Below are 19558 nucleotides of genomic sequence, written 5' to 3'. Positions count from 1 at the left end.
CTTGATTTGTTTGTGTGAATATAAAACAGATTGAGATTGAGATTTTTGCTTTTCTATTTGAAAAAAGAAAGTTAAGAATAAAAAAAGAAACTGCAAATAAAATAAAGACAATTTTTTTTTAAAAAGATAACCATATGATTTAAAAGCATGATCTACAATTGTGATTTTTTTTTTTTCTCCCACTACTGGATATGTTGGTTTTTTCCAGTGGCCCTAATCCTCTTCTATAGACTGAACCTTTGTGCAAGATTTGGTGATTTTTCACAGATGGGAATTTCCTCAGAAGAAGAACATGAAAGATAACAATAGGTTCCTTTGTGTAGATTTGTGGGTTTTTCCTCTAGGGGGCAGCAGTGAGCACACATTTAAAAAGTTTGCAGATGTTTTCACAAAAAAAGAGTCAAGAAAACCTTGTTCATCCAACATTATACTGAAAAACAGCCCAAACTTCTTAAAGAAACGACATGAACTAGAGAGTGTTTATTGTGCACGTGCTCATTAAAGTGGGCTGTTCCATCCTCCTCATCCTCTGTGTGACCTCACACTAGTCTTTGTTCCATGTTCTCCACCTCCCCATTGAGGGTGGGAGCATAAAAACACAGCACAGCTACATTTCAGCTGAGTCATTGTTTTGGCTTTCAGTTCACATGTTTACCCATCAAACCCCAACAAGAGATGGGGGGGTGGGGGTGGGGGGGGCACATGCGGCCCTTGGTCTAGTGGTCTAGTTTTGTGTGGCCCCCCAATGTAAATGCAAAAAAACCCAAAAATGACTTCAAAAAACATGGAAAATCACAAAAAAAGGACAACAAAAAGTCAAAAACACACACAAAACAACAATAGAAATAGTGCTGCACGTAAAGTTGTGGAAAAATCAATAAATGCAATAAAGAATTTAAACATGGACAAGGACAAAAAAAACACACTCACAAAAGATTAAATAAAAAACTAAATAAAAAATCCTAAAAGTGGGTTTTAAGCTGTGATTTAGAAGCTCCTGAAAGTCCACGGTCCGATTGTACCCTGGTTGTGTACAATTAGACTAAGCTATCGGACAAAATATGTTATATAATAATGATAAATTACACGGAAAACAATATTACAGGAAAATACTGAAAAAGGACAACAAAAAATACACAATTACTCTAAAAACACACAAGATGAAAAAACAAACAAGAATATACAAGATAACAAACACATGAAACAATAATAGAAATAGTCTTGCACATAAAATTGTAACACAATCAATAAAGAATGAATGAAGAATCTAAAGACTGAAAAATATGTTATAATAATAATAATGATAAATTACACAAAAAACAATATGACAGAAAAATTACAGGAAAAATACACAATTACTCCAAAAACACACAAGATGAATCATAAAACAAAACAAAAATATACAAAAAATAGAAAAATGCACAAAACAACAAGAGAAATGACAGAAAAACACACAAAATAACAACAAACACTCAGATCGGTCATTATTGTAAATGCTGACATTCAATCAACTTTCTTTATCTGCGTTCACCAAAATGCTGCACATAACGTTGTAAAACATTCAATAATGACCAATAATAATAAGTAAAAAAAACAATGCACATAAAGCCAAGGCATTAGAAGCAGCAGATTCTTCTTGTTCCCAGCACTCCCAGTGTAATCCCAGGTGTCCCTTAACAGGACTTAATCCTTCCTGTGTGGCCCTTAGTGGCCCTCAGCTCTGCATCCATGACATATATCATCCTCAGTCCCAGAGGATCCTGATCCTCACCCTGCACAGGAAACGCACTTTATCATCTTTATCCTGTTCCATGTGTGGCTTTTAAACTCCACACCATCAAAGCAACTGAAGTGAGTGAGTTTATGGGAAATTTATGTTGTTTTTAAATGAAAAAAATACAGTTTATGGGTGGGAAGATGTCTTCTGTATTTGGCAATTTTGATAATGAGTCAGATTGTTTTTGTCCAAAATCGGTGCCTGACCTTGCAAATTTACTTCTGGATAAACGATAAACATGATATAGAGTATGTGGATTTTTTTTTAAATGTTAATTCCACAACACAAACTAGACAATCTCTGCATTTCGGTGTGTGTACAGTGTGTGTGTTTGTGTAAATATTGGTATCGTTATTGGGCAAAAGTGTTGTAAAGAAACGAGTTGGTGGAAAATCTATTTATACAGTATATACGGAAGCGTAGAGCTGCCATAGAGGAAATTATTTGTTGGATCACTATATCGTATGAACAATATAACTATAGTGTACAAACACTCTACTTATATTGTGATATTATATATCATATCATTGTACAATATAACATCATGTGGCAGCTGTACACTTCTTTACATATATATATATATTAGGGGTGGGACTTGATTAAGAAAAATAATCTATGTAATGCGGGGCTTTGTAATTAATTAATCAAAATTAATCACATTTTAAATGCATAACAATATTTCTCAATCTGAATGGATTTTAGTGGCTGCATGAATCAAATAATAAACACAGACAAAAATACAGTAAACTCAAACAACTTTAATGTCACAACTGTGGAAAAATAAATTAAAACTATCCTTGGCCAAAATTAAACAAATCTAAGTGAAAGTGCCATTTAAATTACATTATGCACTATTCACAACCATGTTGGCTTTAAATGGTAAAATAAATAAATAAATAAAATTAAAAATTCAACATAATGTGCTTTTTTTTCTAAATTCAAGTGAAATTTGAAATATAAACGGTCATTCGGCCTAACTTTCTTTGGAACTCCAAGTACTAAATAACTAGATATCATGTGTGATATCGTGTGCATCAGTGTAATCTGCACAAACATCCAATGACAAACAGTTCCACGCTGTTTATGAAGCAAACTTTGATGAAATTTGTAACCCGTTATTTTCTTGTCATTAATTAACGCGGCAAAGTCCCACCCCTAATATATATATATATATATATATATATATATATATATATATATATATATATATATCAGAAGTCCTTTATTTATCTCAGGGGGAAACTGCTTTTGTTATAGCCACTCAAAAAAAAAAAAAAAAAACTCAAATAAAAGGAATAAACGTTAAACAAAGACAAAAAGAAAGAATAAAAAGTGTATAATTAAGTAAAAGACTTAAAAATAAGGATTAGATACACACACATTAAAGTAGTAAAAAAAAATTAAGTTAGATAGATAAAGATATTTACAACAATCAAGCTGTGAGTTTACAGTAATATATAGTGGTCTCGGTCACATTTCCTTTAATGTAGTGAGTGTAAATGGTTATTTTAAGTTTGTCTACAATAATACAGTGAGCTGGTTACACATATTCTGTCCTTTGTGTCTTTATTTGCATGTTTGGTAATGAAGTATGTGGAAAAAAATTAAGACAAAAAAAAACATCAAGGGAAAAAATAAATAATAATAATAATAATAATAATAATAATAATAATAATAATAATAATAATAATAATAATGACAAAAAAATTAAGATACAATTTTTTTTAACAATTTAATTTTTGGAAAGCGCGCGCACGTGCGTGTGTGTGTGTGAGTGTGAGGAGGGGAGTGGCCGCTAGAGGCGCACACACACACACACGCGCGCACACACAAGCTGCGGCTCTTTGTGGATCCAGTCGCTATGAATGACTGACTGAATGACTGACTCAATGTATGTATGAATGAATGAATGAATGAAACACCGACTCAAAGCGCCTTCGTCCTGACTCTCTAACGCGGTCATTTGTCTCCTGGCTCTAACACACGAGGTTTCGGTTCTCCAGGCTTTGTTCATCTGATGAACTTTTTTTTGTGAATGATGCGTCATTCCCACCGCTGTCCTCTGGTGGCGTGGTGACCGAGAAGCGACCAGCAGCACCAGCAGTAGCGGTGTGTGGCAGAGACCGGAGCCGGTGCACAGTGCGCTGTAGACGGGAAGCAGGCCCACACCGCACCGGGGGAGGAACATGAGAACCAGGACCGAGGAGGACTGGTTGGAGCTGATGTGATCAGATGGTTCCAAACAAGTGGAGCATGAACTCCGTCCTGCACAAGTCTCCACCAAAGAGCTGGTTGGCTCTCAGGTTACGACTCAGTGAGTAGAAAAACACGCTGTTTCTTCTTCTTTTTCATCTCTATGGAAACCTCTCTTCTTCTTTGTGTCAAGCTTTTAAATTAAAAAAAAGCAGGATTCTAGTTTCCCAAACAGGAAAGGTTCTTGATCTTCATCAAATTTATTTGTATAGAGCACATGTGTCAAACTCATGGTCCAGGGACCAAATCCGGGCCTTTGGAGCATCCAATTCGGCCCGTAGGAGGAAATAAAAAATGACAGAGAAAACATCAATCATTGTGTAAATGAAACTCAACACTAAGTTGTGCTTATATTGAATGTTTGCAGTCATTTATTTTTTTAATGTTAGACTATTGAGTAAAAATAAAAAATAACCACAAAATTCCTACAAAATCTTTAAATTTTCCTTAAATTATTACATAATATTTCCCTTAATAAAATAGAAATTGGTCAACAAATCTAGGAAAGTTCAAGTGCAGATCACGTTGAGACTAATATCTGTCACTTGTTTTCTAGATTATTGTCACTTTCTTACATATTTTGTATTTAATGTAGACGTAGAAGTGCAAACTCGGGCAGAATAATCCTTTTCCTGCATAAGATCTGTGGCCCACTAGAGATCAAACTACTCCATATTTGGCCCCTGAACTAAAAAGAGTTTAACACCCCTGTATAGAGCGTTTCATACACAAGCCTATTATTCAATGTGCTTTACATTATTTAAAAAGTGCAACAGAACATATGTAACAGTTTAAAAATCATTAAGAACATTAAAATCAGCAGTAAAAAAAAATAAAAAATAAATGAAATCACTGTGTTGACATATTCAGATGGTGGGAGTTGCAGAAGTAAAAACATTAAATCAACAATAATATGATTAATAAAAATCTCCCTCTCAGTCATACACAGTAGAGAAAAAGAAAAGCCTTTAACTTGGATTAAAAAAATCTATTAATTCATTCATTCATTCATTAATACATTCATTCTGTTTCCACTTTTAACTCAGGTTTACCAACAAACTCATGTTCTCCAAGTAGATTCCACAGGTTCAGATATTTTTTTTGGAAATATACACGTTTTGTTTGTGTTTTTCACCATCGTTTCTTTTGGTTTATTTGTTTGTTTGTTGGCAGGAACAGATCAACTCATATTTGACAGATTTTGACATTTTAACCAAAGACAGACCTGAGGCCAGTGGTTCTCAACCTTGGGGTCAGGACCGAATTTTTGGGTTGCGAGACACTGGGAGGGGGTCGCCAGCAGATGCATTCAAGAAACGAAGAATATTTTGAGCCCATTTTTTTTTTTTTTTTTACCATTTTTCTGCAACTACACCAAACTTTCTGTGTTTTAACCAATTTTCATCACTTTTTCTTGCCACATTTGTGCTCCTTTTAATGCATTTTTGCAACGTTACTCTCATTTCTGACACTTCTCCATCAAATTTCAATGTCTCTTCTGCATATTTTTCCACTTTCAAGACATTCTCAGCACTTATAAACCCTTTCCATCACTTTTCCACCTAACGTTGCAAATGTTGAACCATTGTTGTTACTTTTAACCTCTTTTCACCATATTTAATGCATATCTTTGCCAATTTAACCACATTCAGGATATTTCATGCCCATTGTTCACCGGTTAAAACAGATTGTTCCTACTTTTAAAAATACATGACCCCAAAACATAAGGATTTACTCGGACATATCCTCTTTTCATGTCTTGTCCAGACGGGTTTCCCCGCCCGGGTTTCCCAGGGACCCTGAACGCATCTCGGAGAACAAGTTAATTTATTCATCTGAGAAATTCCGTCAGTTTCTGAAAGTTAAAGAGTTGTTCTTTACAGCGAATACTTTAATTTTTCAGTCACACGTGATGGAGCAGCAGAGAGAAGAGAAAAACTGAAAGAGACCAAATACCAGTGGATTTTTACAAAAAAATGGAGGTTCAGAGAAACTTATCCTATAGGAAGTTAAGGTCACAGTTATTTATTAAAGTGTACGTTGAGTAGTTAATGTTCTGTAAGCCTTGAGGGTTTTTTTTTTGTTATAGTTGTAGTTTCTAGAAGAAGATGTTTCTCATTGTTTTAATGATAGAGATTTTAAGAAGGTTTATATGAGATATTTCTAGCACATATTGGTGTAATCATAATAAAGGTGATTGACTTGAGTCACCGCTGATTTCAGATTGTTTTTAAGTCTTTGTTATAAAGAGAGGAATTATTTTTTAACCTTTATGGACAATAACAACTTATTTATCTACTCCTTTGTACTTTGCTGTTACAAGAAAGAAAACATTGAGTACTGCCAAGTTAACTCTGTTTTTGGAATTCAAAATATGGTGGTCACCCTACTGTTTGGTTAATAATGGAGATAAATGTTTCTTCCAATCGTTTAAAGTGTGAATAATGACGAGGATCACTGCAGATAACATGAGATAACACGTGGCGGAGGTTTGCACGCTTGTTTTTTTTCTGTTCTTCTCCCATATTGCTTCAGGTGCTGACTTCTTTGTTTCTCCAGGACTTGACGCATGCAGAGCGAGGTGTAGTTCATGGGTTCATACGGGGAGTGAAGTGAGCACAGAGTTAAAAAGCTGAGCAGCCTTAATTGGTTGAGTCTGGAAGCCTTCAGTGTTCCAGGCCACCGGAGTCTTAAGCCGGTTTTAAACACGCCACTCTAATCTCACACCAGATGTCTTGTCTGGTCTTAGTCGTGGGCTGGAAAACAGAAAAACACACGTTGTACAGATTCACGATGCGCGTACGGAACTGACGATGGACTGTTTGCAATAAAGGGTTTTGGTTTACTTTGGGTCGTTTGGACAAATGACTGCGTCCCCATAATTCAGTCTGATTAACTCCAGAAACATTCACCATTAAGGTAGAGATGTAATGTAGAAAGTGATCAATCACCACTGATATTATATTCAACCTAAATATGTATATTTTTATATTAAACTCTCTCATTTAGACCCAGTTTGAGAAACGTATATATGTCATGATCAACTGGATCTGGACTATCAGGCATTGGTTTAGGCTCAAACTTCAAAGGTTGCACTTTTATTTAATTAGATTTCATAAGATTTGTGTTTTGGCTTTGATATTTCCCCATAAATAAAGTGAGTTTGGCTGCAAAACTGGTCAGAGTCACAGAAGAAGGTATGGAAATGTTTAGATTCCGATGTTGGAAGAAGACTTTTATTTTTACTCAGAAATTTATGTTTCCTCTTCGAGGTCCGTCGTGGCTCTTTATTCTCTCTGAGTTTCAGATACGAGTCTCTGAGGGTTTTTTCTTCTTCTGCAGCAGCAGCTGAACAAGTGTCTGCTTCTGATTAGGTTTCACGAGCCCGACAGAGATCCACAGATGTCTCGCCCAGTGTTCGTCAACGTGCAGACGAGAGTCTGAAGATTTAAACATCCTCCGTTTGTTTTCTCTGAAACGGCCGCAGACCCACTTTCTTTCACGTTGTAGTTTCAGAGCTTTTGATCTTATCGGGGTTCAGTGAACTCATCTTCATGACGGAGACGCCCGTTAGAGACGGTTTGAGCTTTGTGATGACTGAAGTTTTGGCGATATTGAAAATTTGTTTTTTTTTTATTAAAAATACTCATTTTTAGGAGTCGCTGCTTTTACTACGTTTCAGAACAACATGAAAAGCACAGTTACATGGATTTCTGAGTGCATTCTTATCCAGACCTACCCCTAAACCTTAGGGTCGTGAGACAATGGGAGGGAGTCGCCAGATGCCGTTAAGAACCTAAGAATAATTTGATTATTTTTACCCTTTTTCTGCAACTACACCAAACGTTCCATATTTCAACCTATTTTCATCATTTTTTCTTGCCACATTTTTGTTCCTTTTAATGTATTTTTGCCACATTACCCCATATCTGCCACTTTCACATCAAATTTTTGCCATTTTCAAGACATTTTGAGCACTTATAAACCCTAAGGTGTTTTCTTTCTTGAGTTTGTGCTTTGTCATTTGTGTTTGGTTTTCTTTTTTGCGTTCATGTTTTGTTTTTTGCGTTTTCTTTTTTCCGTTCGTGTTTTGTCTTTTGCCTTCACTCATTTGCATTCGTGCTTTGCACTTCAGGGCCACCGTGGTTTCTATTTAAAGAGCGAGTTCTGTCGTTTGCGTCTGTATTTACGTGGCGTTCAAAGGTACTTTTGGACAAACAGATTTAATAAGTGTGAGCTGAAGCTGTGACTCCGGCTCGTGGCCTGTCCTAGTTTAAACTTCCTGCTTTTGACCATCTTTCCTCTTTTCTTCCTCTTGTTTCCTTTCTGCTTTCCTGGTGCGTGTTTTCTCTGCTCTCTGATCTCGTCCTTGTCTCACGTGCAGCGTTGCGTCGTCTCGCCGCTTTCACGCTCTGCCTTTGACGTGTCAGACACGTGGCGGTGACTGACTGCTCTCTGTTTGCTTTGTTCTGCTCGTTCTAATGTAAATGTAAATCAAAGCGGACTCTGATGCAGTGATCCCTCTCATTGTGTGCAGCAGAGAAGATGTTTCCTTCCTGGCGTCCCATCATGTGTGTACTTGGACTTCCTGCTTGTGGATTGAACTAGCGCAGCAGGAGAGTTCATAAAGGGCTGGAACGTTAAAAGGAAAACTTGAACGGTGACGCGCAGCCATTAGATTTACCTCATCTCTGGAGAATGATTAGTATCAAACTTTTGTTTTGTGTGTGTGTGTGTAGTGTGTGTGCTGGTTCCCATGCAATAAGATTCCCTTTGTTGTTGACGATTGGCATCATTTCCTGTTCATTCCTTCCCTGGTGTTTAGTCCTCAGCTCCAGATTCACCATGCTTTATAATAATCCTGCTTGGTTTTCTTTTCTGGCCATTTTCAGAACACAAAAGCCTTTTCTGACACGCACATGCAGAGAAACTCTTTGAAGCACAAACTAGTCACTGGAAAAGGTTGGATTCATACATTTTGGCTTTAAACTGAGTTTGTGATCATATCAGGGCTTTGTGTTTATTACACTGAGGCTAAGTAGTGCAGCTAATTAATAAAGATCAGCCTAGAACACCAGTTTTATTTAATTTATTGCTGATCTAAAACATCAGTAAGCTCTCCAATAACATAAGATAAAATCCCTACATTTGTCACTTGTCTCTATTGAGAAAAAAAGACGCTAAGAGCTTCACACTTGTGCGCGTTAATGAGGATATCGGTAAGGGACAATAGGTTTCTAGACAGGGATGGGAGGGGGGAGCGTAGTTGCTTCTATACAATCTCAGGATTCTACATACTGCAGCTTTAACCCTTTATTAAACATGTTAGAAACAGGAACTGGTAGCACAGATCAGATGTTTCTGCACTGTTGAATTCATATAAAGTCATCTATGCAACAGACTTCGCCCACCAGCACGTTTCCCATCAGTATTTTTTTCCCACCAGGAGTTCTCAGCACAAATAAAACAGTTGATTTACATCAGAAGTAGATCAGGCTTAGCTTTACGTTATCTGTCCGTCGCTGCTCTTCAAACATCTCTAGAAATTGGATTAAGTCTCCATTCTGGGGTTAGTTTTTGTTTTCCTACTACAATAGTTACCTTGTTAAAGTCTACATGTAATTACGTTAAAATGCATGCCTCTGCAAATCAGTATTCAACCAATAATAATCCCATTGAGTTTGGGATAGAATGGGACCGTTATATAATGGATGCTAACTGTGTTATTCTATGGACCGACATCTCTGAGGAAGTAAAAAACAAATAAACTCATTTTAGTTCAGGGGCCAAAATACGGATACGTTTGATCTGAAGTGGGCCGCAGAGGTTGGGAACCAAACAATTTCAACATTTGAGCTACTTTGCATTTCCATGTAGAAATGATATAAACATATGTATGTAGACTATATAAGACATTAACAACATCCAAGCAATAGGTGACAGGTAGTGACTTTATTTATTTAATTTGGGGAAATTTTGTTGTATAATTTGCGGATTCAGCAGGATTTTGGAAAAACTAGGTTTGTTTCAACAATTTGAGAATAAAAGTGACTTCCATTGTGTTATACAAGCATGGGATAAACATGAACCCCTGCAAATAGTGTTGAGTTTCACTGAATTTGTGACAAATTCAATGAAACTCCACTTCTACTTCCAAATAAATCTGTTGACATTTACATTTTTTTTAATTTAAAGTGTATTATTTTGCATGGATTTCAATATTTATGTTTAAATATGATGCAGTGATTTAAAATTACTTATTACGTTTTTATTACTTATTATTTACTCCCAATTACTGCTTAATTTCTATAAATAATTCCCGTGAAAAGTTTCCATTTTTTTTTAATACTGTCCAAATTCCTGAGTTTAAGTTCAAGTTAAATTTGCACTTCTTTGCAACCCTACTGATATATCCTCAATTAAATTATTTGGTAATTTACACGATGATTCATGTTTTTGCACTAATTTTTGCATTCCCCTGCGGGCCGATTTTGATGTTTTAGAGGGCCGGATTTGGCCCCCCGACCACCCACAGTTTTCAAACCTAAACATTTCATTACATCATTGTTATGTTAAAGTCTGCACTCGTTTCATGTGTTTTTGCAGTCATTTTGTGTTTTTAGAGTCATTGTGTATTTTTGCTGTATTGTGTGAATTTGGATTTGGAGTTGTGTATTTTTTCTGTTGCTTTGTGTGTTTGTGGAGTCATTTTGTGTATTTGGTGTCGTTTTGTGCTTATGGAGTCATTATGTATGTTTGCTGTCATTTTGTGTATTGTAAGCAGTGTAGTGTATTTCTGTTGTTGCTTTGTGTAGTTTTATTTTGTGCGTTTCCATGTCCTGAGTGTGTATGTTTCGGTTACCGTTTTAAGTGTTTTTCTGGAGTCATTTTGTGTATTTTTGCTCTCATTTTGTGTATCCACAACTACATTTTTAATTTGTCCTGTGGGCCGATTTGGATGTTTTAGAGGGCTGGATTTGGCCCCCAGGCCTTGAGTTTGACATATGTGAATTAAAGTGATTGGATATTACATTTAGACTGCGAGCAGATTCTCAGCAGGAGTGTTTATCTCCCAGTGTGCCCTTCCACACGTAGAACCTCCACTTTGTCTGATGAGTGTTTATCCATGTGCAGCCTCCTGCAGGAGATAACTGTACTTTTAGGAATAGGTGTTTTTCATTCCCATTTCACTCTGTCATTAGGTTCTTAAATGCAGCGCCCCCTGCAATCCCTACCAGCTTGATACAATCATGGGATTATTGGTTGCATGTGTTTGTCCCTTTCAACTGCTTTGGTTGGAGGTTGGAGATGCTTCGTCCTGGAAATAAAACCACATATACAGTTATGCATCTTCATAGTGTTTCAGGTGTTCCCAAGCTGAAATGTTCAGTATTCATCACTAAAGCTGTCAAAGATTCCCATTGTGTTTCATAGGGGACAATATATTTTATTTTTTTATCAGATAAAGACAAAGTGAAGGCCTCGTAGGTCAATAAATTGATGATAATTTGCAAAAATCAAATGATTTAAAAGTTGAAATTGTCTTTCAAAAGTTTGTTTTGATCTCCACTGTAAACACTCTAATATTGCATTGTGGGATGTGGAGTCCCTTAGACCAGTGGTTCTGTTCTGAATAATTAGTTGAATAATATCCACTGTTATCCAGGAAGTTTATTAATTATTTGCACCATAGTATAAAGTCATCTTACAGATGTAAATCCTTGTTTTAATCAGAAATGAAATCGGTTAAAAGTGATCAAAAATAGTGGAATGGGATTTTAAAAACCACAAATTGGTTGGATTTTTAGTTAAAAAAATATACTGAAAATGATTTAGAATAATAATAATAATATTTCCATAGTCATTTCAGGGATTGAATTCCCTGATTTTTTTCCGCAAACCAAGTTTCAAAGTTAACGTTGAATTGACCTTCAAGTTTCAAATCAAATGTTGTTTTTTCAGAGGTTTGTGTTTATCTCCAATAATCCATTGAGTGTCTCTGTCCTCAGAGCCAATAATGTGTAGAGCTGAAACACAAACAGTCCCTAGTGGAGCAAAAGTACTTCACAATGGATTTATTGACTTTTATTGATGAGTCAGCAGACTGGTGTGTGTGTGTGGGTGTGTGTGTTCAATAGGACAGGCCAGACTTCTTCTTAAACCAGCCCTGTTCGATTGGTCAATAGGCTTCATCAGTGAGGACAGCAATGGAAAAACAACACAAAGAACAAAGAAGTCTCTGAATAAGCATTTGGAGCCTCGTTTCACTGTTTTTCTCCATTTAATCAGCTTTCCCTGATACGACACAATCACTGACACATTACGTGTCTCAAAATATTTCCAAATATGCTTAGTCAGGATTAAGTGACTCCATTTTTTGGTTTCAAAATTTCCTCAATTCCTTTTTCAGATTTGATCCGTTTCATCATCTTTCCCTGTTTAGATGACTTTAATGGCTATAGAATAGAATTAATGGAGTCAACTACTGTTATTAATTTTATATTTATATTAGAATGGCTAGGCTATGACGTTAGTTTGCTTTGTCTGCTTTGTTTCGGCAAACCTCACCAGAAATGTGTCAACGACATACAGTAGTGCGCTGCAGCTTGTGTTTTCTGCAGTTGCAGTTCTTCCTTTTACACTGTGTGCTGCGACGGCATGTAAGAAGATTCATAACATTCTGAGACACAGACGGAAGGGAAGTGAGAACTGGCAAAAGAGTGTCTTTCTCAATTAGCCAACCCATAGTTTCCAGTGGAGGTAGTGCAGGTCTTTGTTGGTGTGCTTGGAGCTGCTTGGTTAGGTAGTGTTCTCTCTTGATGTGGACTGATAAGGCATCGTGGCGTGGGGGCATCAATCTCTCCAAAGGAACAGCCTGAGCAAACAGAGACCCTGGCACTGTTTGATGACGTACATGAGCCAGCTGTGAAAACCTGGCCAATAAAGGCTTCCACGTCAGCACAGGTTGTTCTGCTTATGTCGCCTCTGCCAAGATCTTTCAGAAGATTACGGTGCTCCATGAAAACTTTGAAACATGATTTTTTTGTGTCCTGCCAAGAAAGAAGTAGTATCGCATCCTGTGATAGGATGAAAGGCTGGCAGGGTACCGAGCAGAGCATCTCTAAGCTTTGTGGCAATTGGGATGAATTTCTGCCTTCATCTATACTTTATCACAGTTGATTTTGGCAAAATGGGCCAAAAGAAGAACCGAGACATCTGTGTCTCTTAAAGCCACAACAATGACAGAAGCCTGGCTTTTCTAGCCTCGAGTTCTTCTACATTAACGTCAGATGTTGAAGCCTCCACCTGCTCTTTATCAGTGATTCCACCATATGCAACATGTCAGACAAGCACCATGATAATCACAGACCCATGTGGACGAGGCAATTTCTCACTTCCTACAAAATATTGACTACCAGTACTGATACTAAACTTGTAGTCTCTAGAGCCTAGGTTCCCAAAGTGGGGTACGGGTACCCCCAGGGGTACGCAAATTGTCATAGGGGATACGTGAATAGAAATTAAAAACAGACAACATTGGAAACTAGAAGATAAATAGAGCAGTTAATGTTAATGCTAGGTTAATGCTAGGCTAATGTGTTATTGCGAGGCTAATGATAATGCTAGGTTAAGGCTAATATTAGGTCATTAATAATGCTAAGTTAATGCTATTGCTATGCTAATGTCAATGATGATTAAGGATGTAACGATTAATCGTAAGGCAGTTAAAAATCGACTCATAGGTATCACGGTCGCAGTACTTTTTTTAACCACGCTATTCACAAGTGTAGGCGGCGGGCGGAGTCTGCTAATACTTTCTTTCTGGCCGCCTTCTACGCTTAAATATGTTAATAAATGATTCATTACCCCTTTAGCACCGAAAGAATATCTGTAATATTACTTGAATATCTGTAAAAGTCCCGTTTTTCTATTAGCTCTGTCTGCTAGCATAGCTTCTCTTCTTCACTGCAAGATATCTGCATGCCAACCGACCACTGTGTTACCAGCGCCCTCTGCTGGTCCAAACAAATATGACGTAAATCAGTGCAATCACGGTTTTTTTTTTTTTTAAAGTCCAATTGTTAAGGCACAAAATACATTTTCAGTTGCACTTTTAAAAAGAAAAAGAACTATTATGCAGTTTTGCATTGTTTATTATAGAACCAGAATTTAAATTAATAGGCTTCATTTTCATTTGTATTATTCCTTTATTTATTTCATTCAAGATTTATTTTTAGTTAAATTGCATTGTTTTGAATAGTTTATCAAGGAATTCTTTTGACAATGAAAAATAAAAGGAAAATAGTAGTTTTTTTCCCAAAAAAAAAATTTGTCTACAGTCCCATTTTGTAAAATAAATCGTGAGAGAATCGTATCGTGAACCCATTATTGTGAATCAAATCGTATCGGGAGTGAATCGTTGCATCCCTAATGATGATGCTAGGTTAATGCTATTGCTAGGTTATTGGTAGGCTAATACTAATGTTGGGTTAAAGTTAATATTAGGTGAATGTTAATGCTAGGTTATTGCTAAGCTAATGCTAGGTTAATGTTAGGCTAATGTGCTATTGCGAGGCTAATGATAATGCTAGGTTAAGGCTAATATTAGGTCACTAATAATGCTAAGTTAATGCTATTGCTATGCTAATGTCAATGATGATGCTAGGTTAATGCTATTGCTAGGTTATTGGTAGGCTAATACTAATGCTGGGTTAAAGTTAATATTAGGTGAATGTTAATGCTAGGTTATTGCTAAGCTAATGCTATGTTAATGTTAGGCTAATGTGCTATTGCGAGGCTAATGATAATGCTAGGTTAAAGCTAATACATGGTCAATAATAATGCTATGCTAATGCTAGGTTAATGCCTAGAGACATTTTGTGTGTTTTTGCTCTCGTTTTTGTGTATTTCAGTCGTAATAGTTGTGTGTGATGTCATTTTGTGTGATTTTGGTGTTATTGTGTGTATTTTAATAATTACTTTGTGTATTTTTGTGTTTTTTTGTGTGTTTCTGAAACATTTAGTCAATTTGCACTTTGCAGGCCTCTAGTTGCCCCCGTCATGTCTGATCTAGTTTGGAAAAGGATTATTTACCTTTTCAAAAAACGCTACAATTAGTTTAGATAAATGATCGAAGGTTTCTTTGTTTGTCGTCCATTTGGGCACACACACACTGGCTTTTAACTGAACTCGCTCTGTCAACACCCCAGCACACGCACACACACACACGCACGCACGCACACACACACACACACACACACACACACACACACACACACACACACACACACACACACACACACACACACACCCACAAGCTCCTTTCTAAAGGTGTCCTCACACACACGTTTCTAAAACACCATTTAATGCTGCAGTCAGTGTGAATCTATTGGGGATGATGCGTTCAGGCTCCGTTTGCCAGGAAGTTTAAACGTAAGTGATGTTTATTTAGGAAGTTCAACAAGAAACCCTCAAAGTGATTCACACTTTTTTCAATACACTTTTCTTTTTTTCCCATGTGCCACAATTTCTCATGTTTTTGTTGTTGTTTTATGCATTTTTTCTTGTTATTTTTGTCTGTGTTGTATTTATTTATTTTTTTCTGATTGTGTTTCCTCCTGGTTTTATGTATATTTGGAGTAATTTTCTTTCTTTTGTTTTTGTTGTTAATTTATGTGTTTGTCTTTTATTTTTTACACATCTTGTTTTTTTTGGATTAATTTAGTTTTTTTTTGCTGTTTTGTATTTTTTTGTTCGTGTTTTTTCTGGTTTTGTGTGTATTAGGTATTGTATTTCATTTATTTTGTGTTTTTGTTGTTAATTTGCTTTTCTTTTTTGTCTATTTTGTATTCCTCTTGTGTGTTTTTGTAGTCATTTTGTTTTTGTTGTTTTTGTATTTTTTTCTGTTTGTGTTTTTGCTGGTTTTGTGTGCATCTGGAGTCACTTTGTGTATTTTTGTTATGTGTTGTATTCATCTTGTGTGTTTTTGGAGTCATTTCTTTTAATTTGATCTGTTATTTGTTTGTGTTGTTGGAGTCAGTTTGTGTATATCTGTTATCATATATTTATGTTGTAATTCAGTGTATTTTTCCCTCATGATGTTTGTTTTTGCAGTCAATTTGTACTTTATTTTTGTGATTTTGCTAATTAGGAGTCTGTTTTTTTTGTGTTTTTATTTGTATTTTTGATGTAGTTTTGTACAATCTGTAGTTTTCATTTTATGTTATTTTTGTGCCTTTTACACAATATCAGCCCGAGGGCTGCAGGTGGGCCCCGGGCCAGACTCGACACTAGCGTTGCAAAGTTAGCATGCTAAAGCTAACATGTTCCTTGCTGCTGTTCTAAACAAACACATGCCACCACTGTCTTGTAAAAATAAGTTGCTGACATGAGTTGTAGAACTGATTGATGTGTTTTTAACATAATAAATGTCACACTGTGGGACTGAATTTCACAGGTATGTGACGCAGTGTGGGAGGTTCACACTTTACGATGCCAGGACGTACATCATTACATTACATAAGACATAATAACTTTATTATTACATCATCCAAATAATTTAAAACCTGTATATCTACATCAGACATGAGGAAATGTTATCACAGAGACTTATTTAAGGGCCATTAAAACTCAGTCAGAATTTAAAATAGAGCCATCAGAGTATTAATACACGAAAGAACCATGGTTGTGTGTTTTTGTCATCATTTTTACAGTCATTTTGTGTTTTTGTTGTTGTTTTGTGGGGTTTATGGAGTCATTTTGTGTATTTTTTCTCGTTTTTTATGTTCTAAGAGTCATTTTGAGTATATTTGTTGTCATTTTGTGCTTTTGTAGTCATTGTGTATTTTTGCTGTATTGTATGAATTTGGATTTCAAGTTGTGTATTATTTTTTCTGTTGTTTTGAGTGTTTTTGGAGTCATTTTCTGTATTTTTGCAGTTTGTTTTGTGCTTAAGTGTATTTTACTGTATTGTGTGAATTTTAGAGTCATTTTGTGTATTTTTGCTGTCATTTGGTGTTTTGTTTTAAGCAGTTTAGTGTATTTCCGTTGTTGCTTTGTTTAGTTTTTTTTTGTGTGTTTCTACGTATGATTACCTTTTCGGGTGTTTTTCTGTTTTGTGCATTTCAGTAGTAATAGTTGTGTGTTTGTGTGTTTTTAGTAATTACTTTGTGTATTTCTGTGGTCTTTTTTGTGCATTTCTTACACATTTAGTCATTTTGCAGGTCACTAGTTGCCTCTGTCATGTCTGATGTAAATGGGAAAATCTCATACATGAAAGTGCACAGGTCTACGTACTGCATTCAAAGTGAACAAATGCATTGTTTAATGTAGTTGTAGTTATAGTACCTCCTACTGTATCACTGGACTGACTTTTTTGGTGCATAGCATAGCATAGCATAGCATAGCATAGCATAGCATAGCATAGCATAGCATAGCATAGCATAGCAGCCCAAAACCTGGTCTGTTAGAGCTTTATCTCAGCACTCAGTGGAAATTGTCTCATATGTGTTCAACACGAGGGTTGTTTTCATTCAAAAAAGAACTCAAAGCTGCTTCAAATTATTCCCACATGTCTGAAAACCTCAGAACTGAGCAGCTAACCGGCTCCCATCATACCCTCTAATTTCTTATCCCAAAATTGGACGTGTGTGTGTGTGTGTGCGTGCGTGCGTGTGTGACGCGATCCCTCCCTTCCCCCCCATTTCCAGGGTTTTTTTCTCTTGTTTTCAATGCATCATAGCATAGAACAGGGGTGTCCAACTCATTTTAGCTCAAGGGCCAAATACGCAGATCTCAAGTGGGCCACAGATTTTATGCTAAATTGTCATAAATTGAGGAAAATTGAAGGATTTTTTTAAAGAATTTTTTTCAACATTTTAACATTAAGAATGACTGCAATCATGTGATGTAAGCACAAGGCTACTAAAAATACACAAAAATAACAGAGTAATGTATGAATTGACAACAGAAATTCACTAAATGATTTAAAGAAACATACAAAAACACAAAATGACAACAGAAATGCACTAAATGATGACTGATGAAATAAATCTAAAATGTGAAGAGAAACACACAAAATTAAGGAAAACGACACAAAAAACAACACCAAAATGTATAAAACAGAACAGAAATACTCAAAATTAACCGTAAGTTGCACAAGACGACTAGAAATACACGGAAATAACAGATATATGTATGACTTGACAATGAAACTACATAAAATGACTCAAAGAAACATACAAAATTAATTACTGATTAAAGATATATATATTACATTTTTTTCAAGCATTAAATTCTTATCATTAAATTATCTTTAATCACAATCTTAAACAACTCTATTCTATACTTTCACTTTCTCAAATATAAATCTCGTGCAAACAAATCACAGTATAAAAAAATCTTAGCAAAAAAAAAAACTGGGGGACACCCGAAATGTGTGATATGGAAATGGGGTCATGATCCAAAAAGGGTTGGGAACCACTGGTTTAACCCTTTGTTTATCTCTCCATATCATCAAAACTGAGTGCTTTGTCTCAGCCTGTCTCACTTCTGCTCATGTGACCATGCCCCCCCCAATGTGTGCGTTGTACCTCCAGCAATAACTGGGCTCTTTCATCACGGATCATAAAAAGGAAACATAAAGAGGGCGCGGACACTAATCAATGCAGAAAAATGTCAGCCTTTTACAGTCTGAGCGAAACATAAAGCAAAGTCCGCTCTGATGTAGGAGGAGGTCTAAAAGAGATCTTTGTGCCACTAGGACCAAAAAGTCATTGGCCATGGGTTGCCCGTCCCAGCATGCAACTCACCTCTGCATGAATACAACACTTGTCTGATGGGAGTGGGCAGAAAGCCCCCCTATGGTCAGGAGATCCCACACAGAGCTGGAACTGGAGCAGTCTGCCTCAGTGTGAGAAAGTACCAGGACATGGAGACGGAGGGAAAAGGACTACAGAACCTTTGATATTTCACACGGAAACTTGATGATTCACGGATTGGAGAAGGGCAGCTGTCGTAGTTTTTGGGCTTTTAGTAGAAAACCTAAAAATCAAAGGAATCAACTGGTAAAAGCATCAGGGAGAAGGTCATGAGATGCTCGTTGGGTTCTGTGGTAATCGGATAGTCGTTCTCACGAGTCGTTGACAAGTGTTTAGGTTCTAAATAGGGATGTAACGATATCTAAGGTTCACTGTTCGCTACAATCACGGTAGTAACCTCACGATACAATAATCATTGTGATATTGTAAAGAAAACTCACAGTTTTACAGGAAGGGACACAGTTTATGGCAATGCTAACAATATCAAGAATGATGAGCATTGACAAACTATTTGTCACTATATTCACTGTCTAACATACAGGTTTTTCTAGAGAAAGATGACCATGTCAACATTAAAGGTTTGGTGTAATCCCTGAGCATTTAAAGTATCCACTAACCTTTTAAAGCCCTCGTTGTCTATAACAGAAAACGGCCGTGACTGCATTACGTCTTTTGTTATTTCTTGAGCCCTTGAGTTTGGTTGGAAATG

General features: G+C 36.3%; 1 protein-coding gene across 4 annotated transcripts in view; it reads left to right on the top strand.

The window, feature by feature from the left end:
• The first annotated feature begins 3609 nt into the window (after positions 1 to 3609).
• The window catches only part of plekhg5b (pleckstrin homology domain containing, family G (with RhoGef domain) member 5b), a 105673-nt gene continuing 89724 nt past the window's right edge, over positions 3610 to 19558 (top strand). For 2 of the 4 annotated variants that reach the window (XM_028452281.1, XM_028452282.1), the window contains exon 1: positions 3610 to 4091. In XM_028452281.1, coding sequence (XP_028308082.1) covers positions 4010 to 4091 — 82 coding nt within the window. In that variant the 5' untranslated portion in view covers positions 3610 to 4009. Of the gene's footprint in view, positions 4092 to 18943; positions 19096 to 19558 lie in introns of those variants that run through there. The other 2 variants (XM_028452279.1, XM_028452280.1) reach the window with 1 other exon arrangement.

The sequence above is a fragment of the Gouania willdenowi genome, chromosome 7 (assembly GCF_900634775.1).
Source record: "Gouania willdenowi chromosome 7, fGouWil2.1, whole genome shotgun sequence".
NCBI classification, from domain to species: Eukaryota; Metazoa; Chordata; class Actinopteri; order Blenniiformes; family Gobiesocidae; genus Gouania; species Gouania willdenowi.
This window is presented reverse-complemented; position numbering and strand designations above follow the sequence as displayed.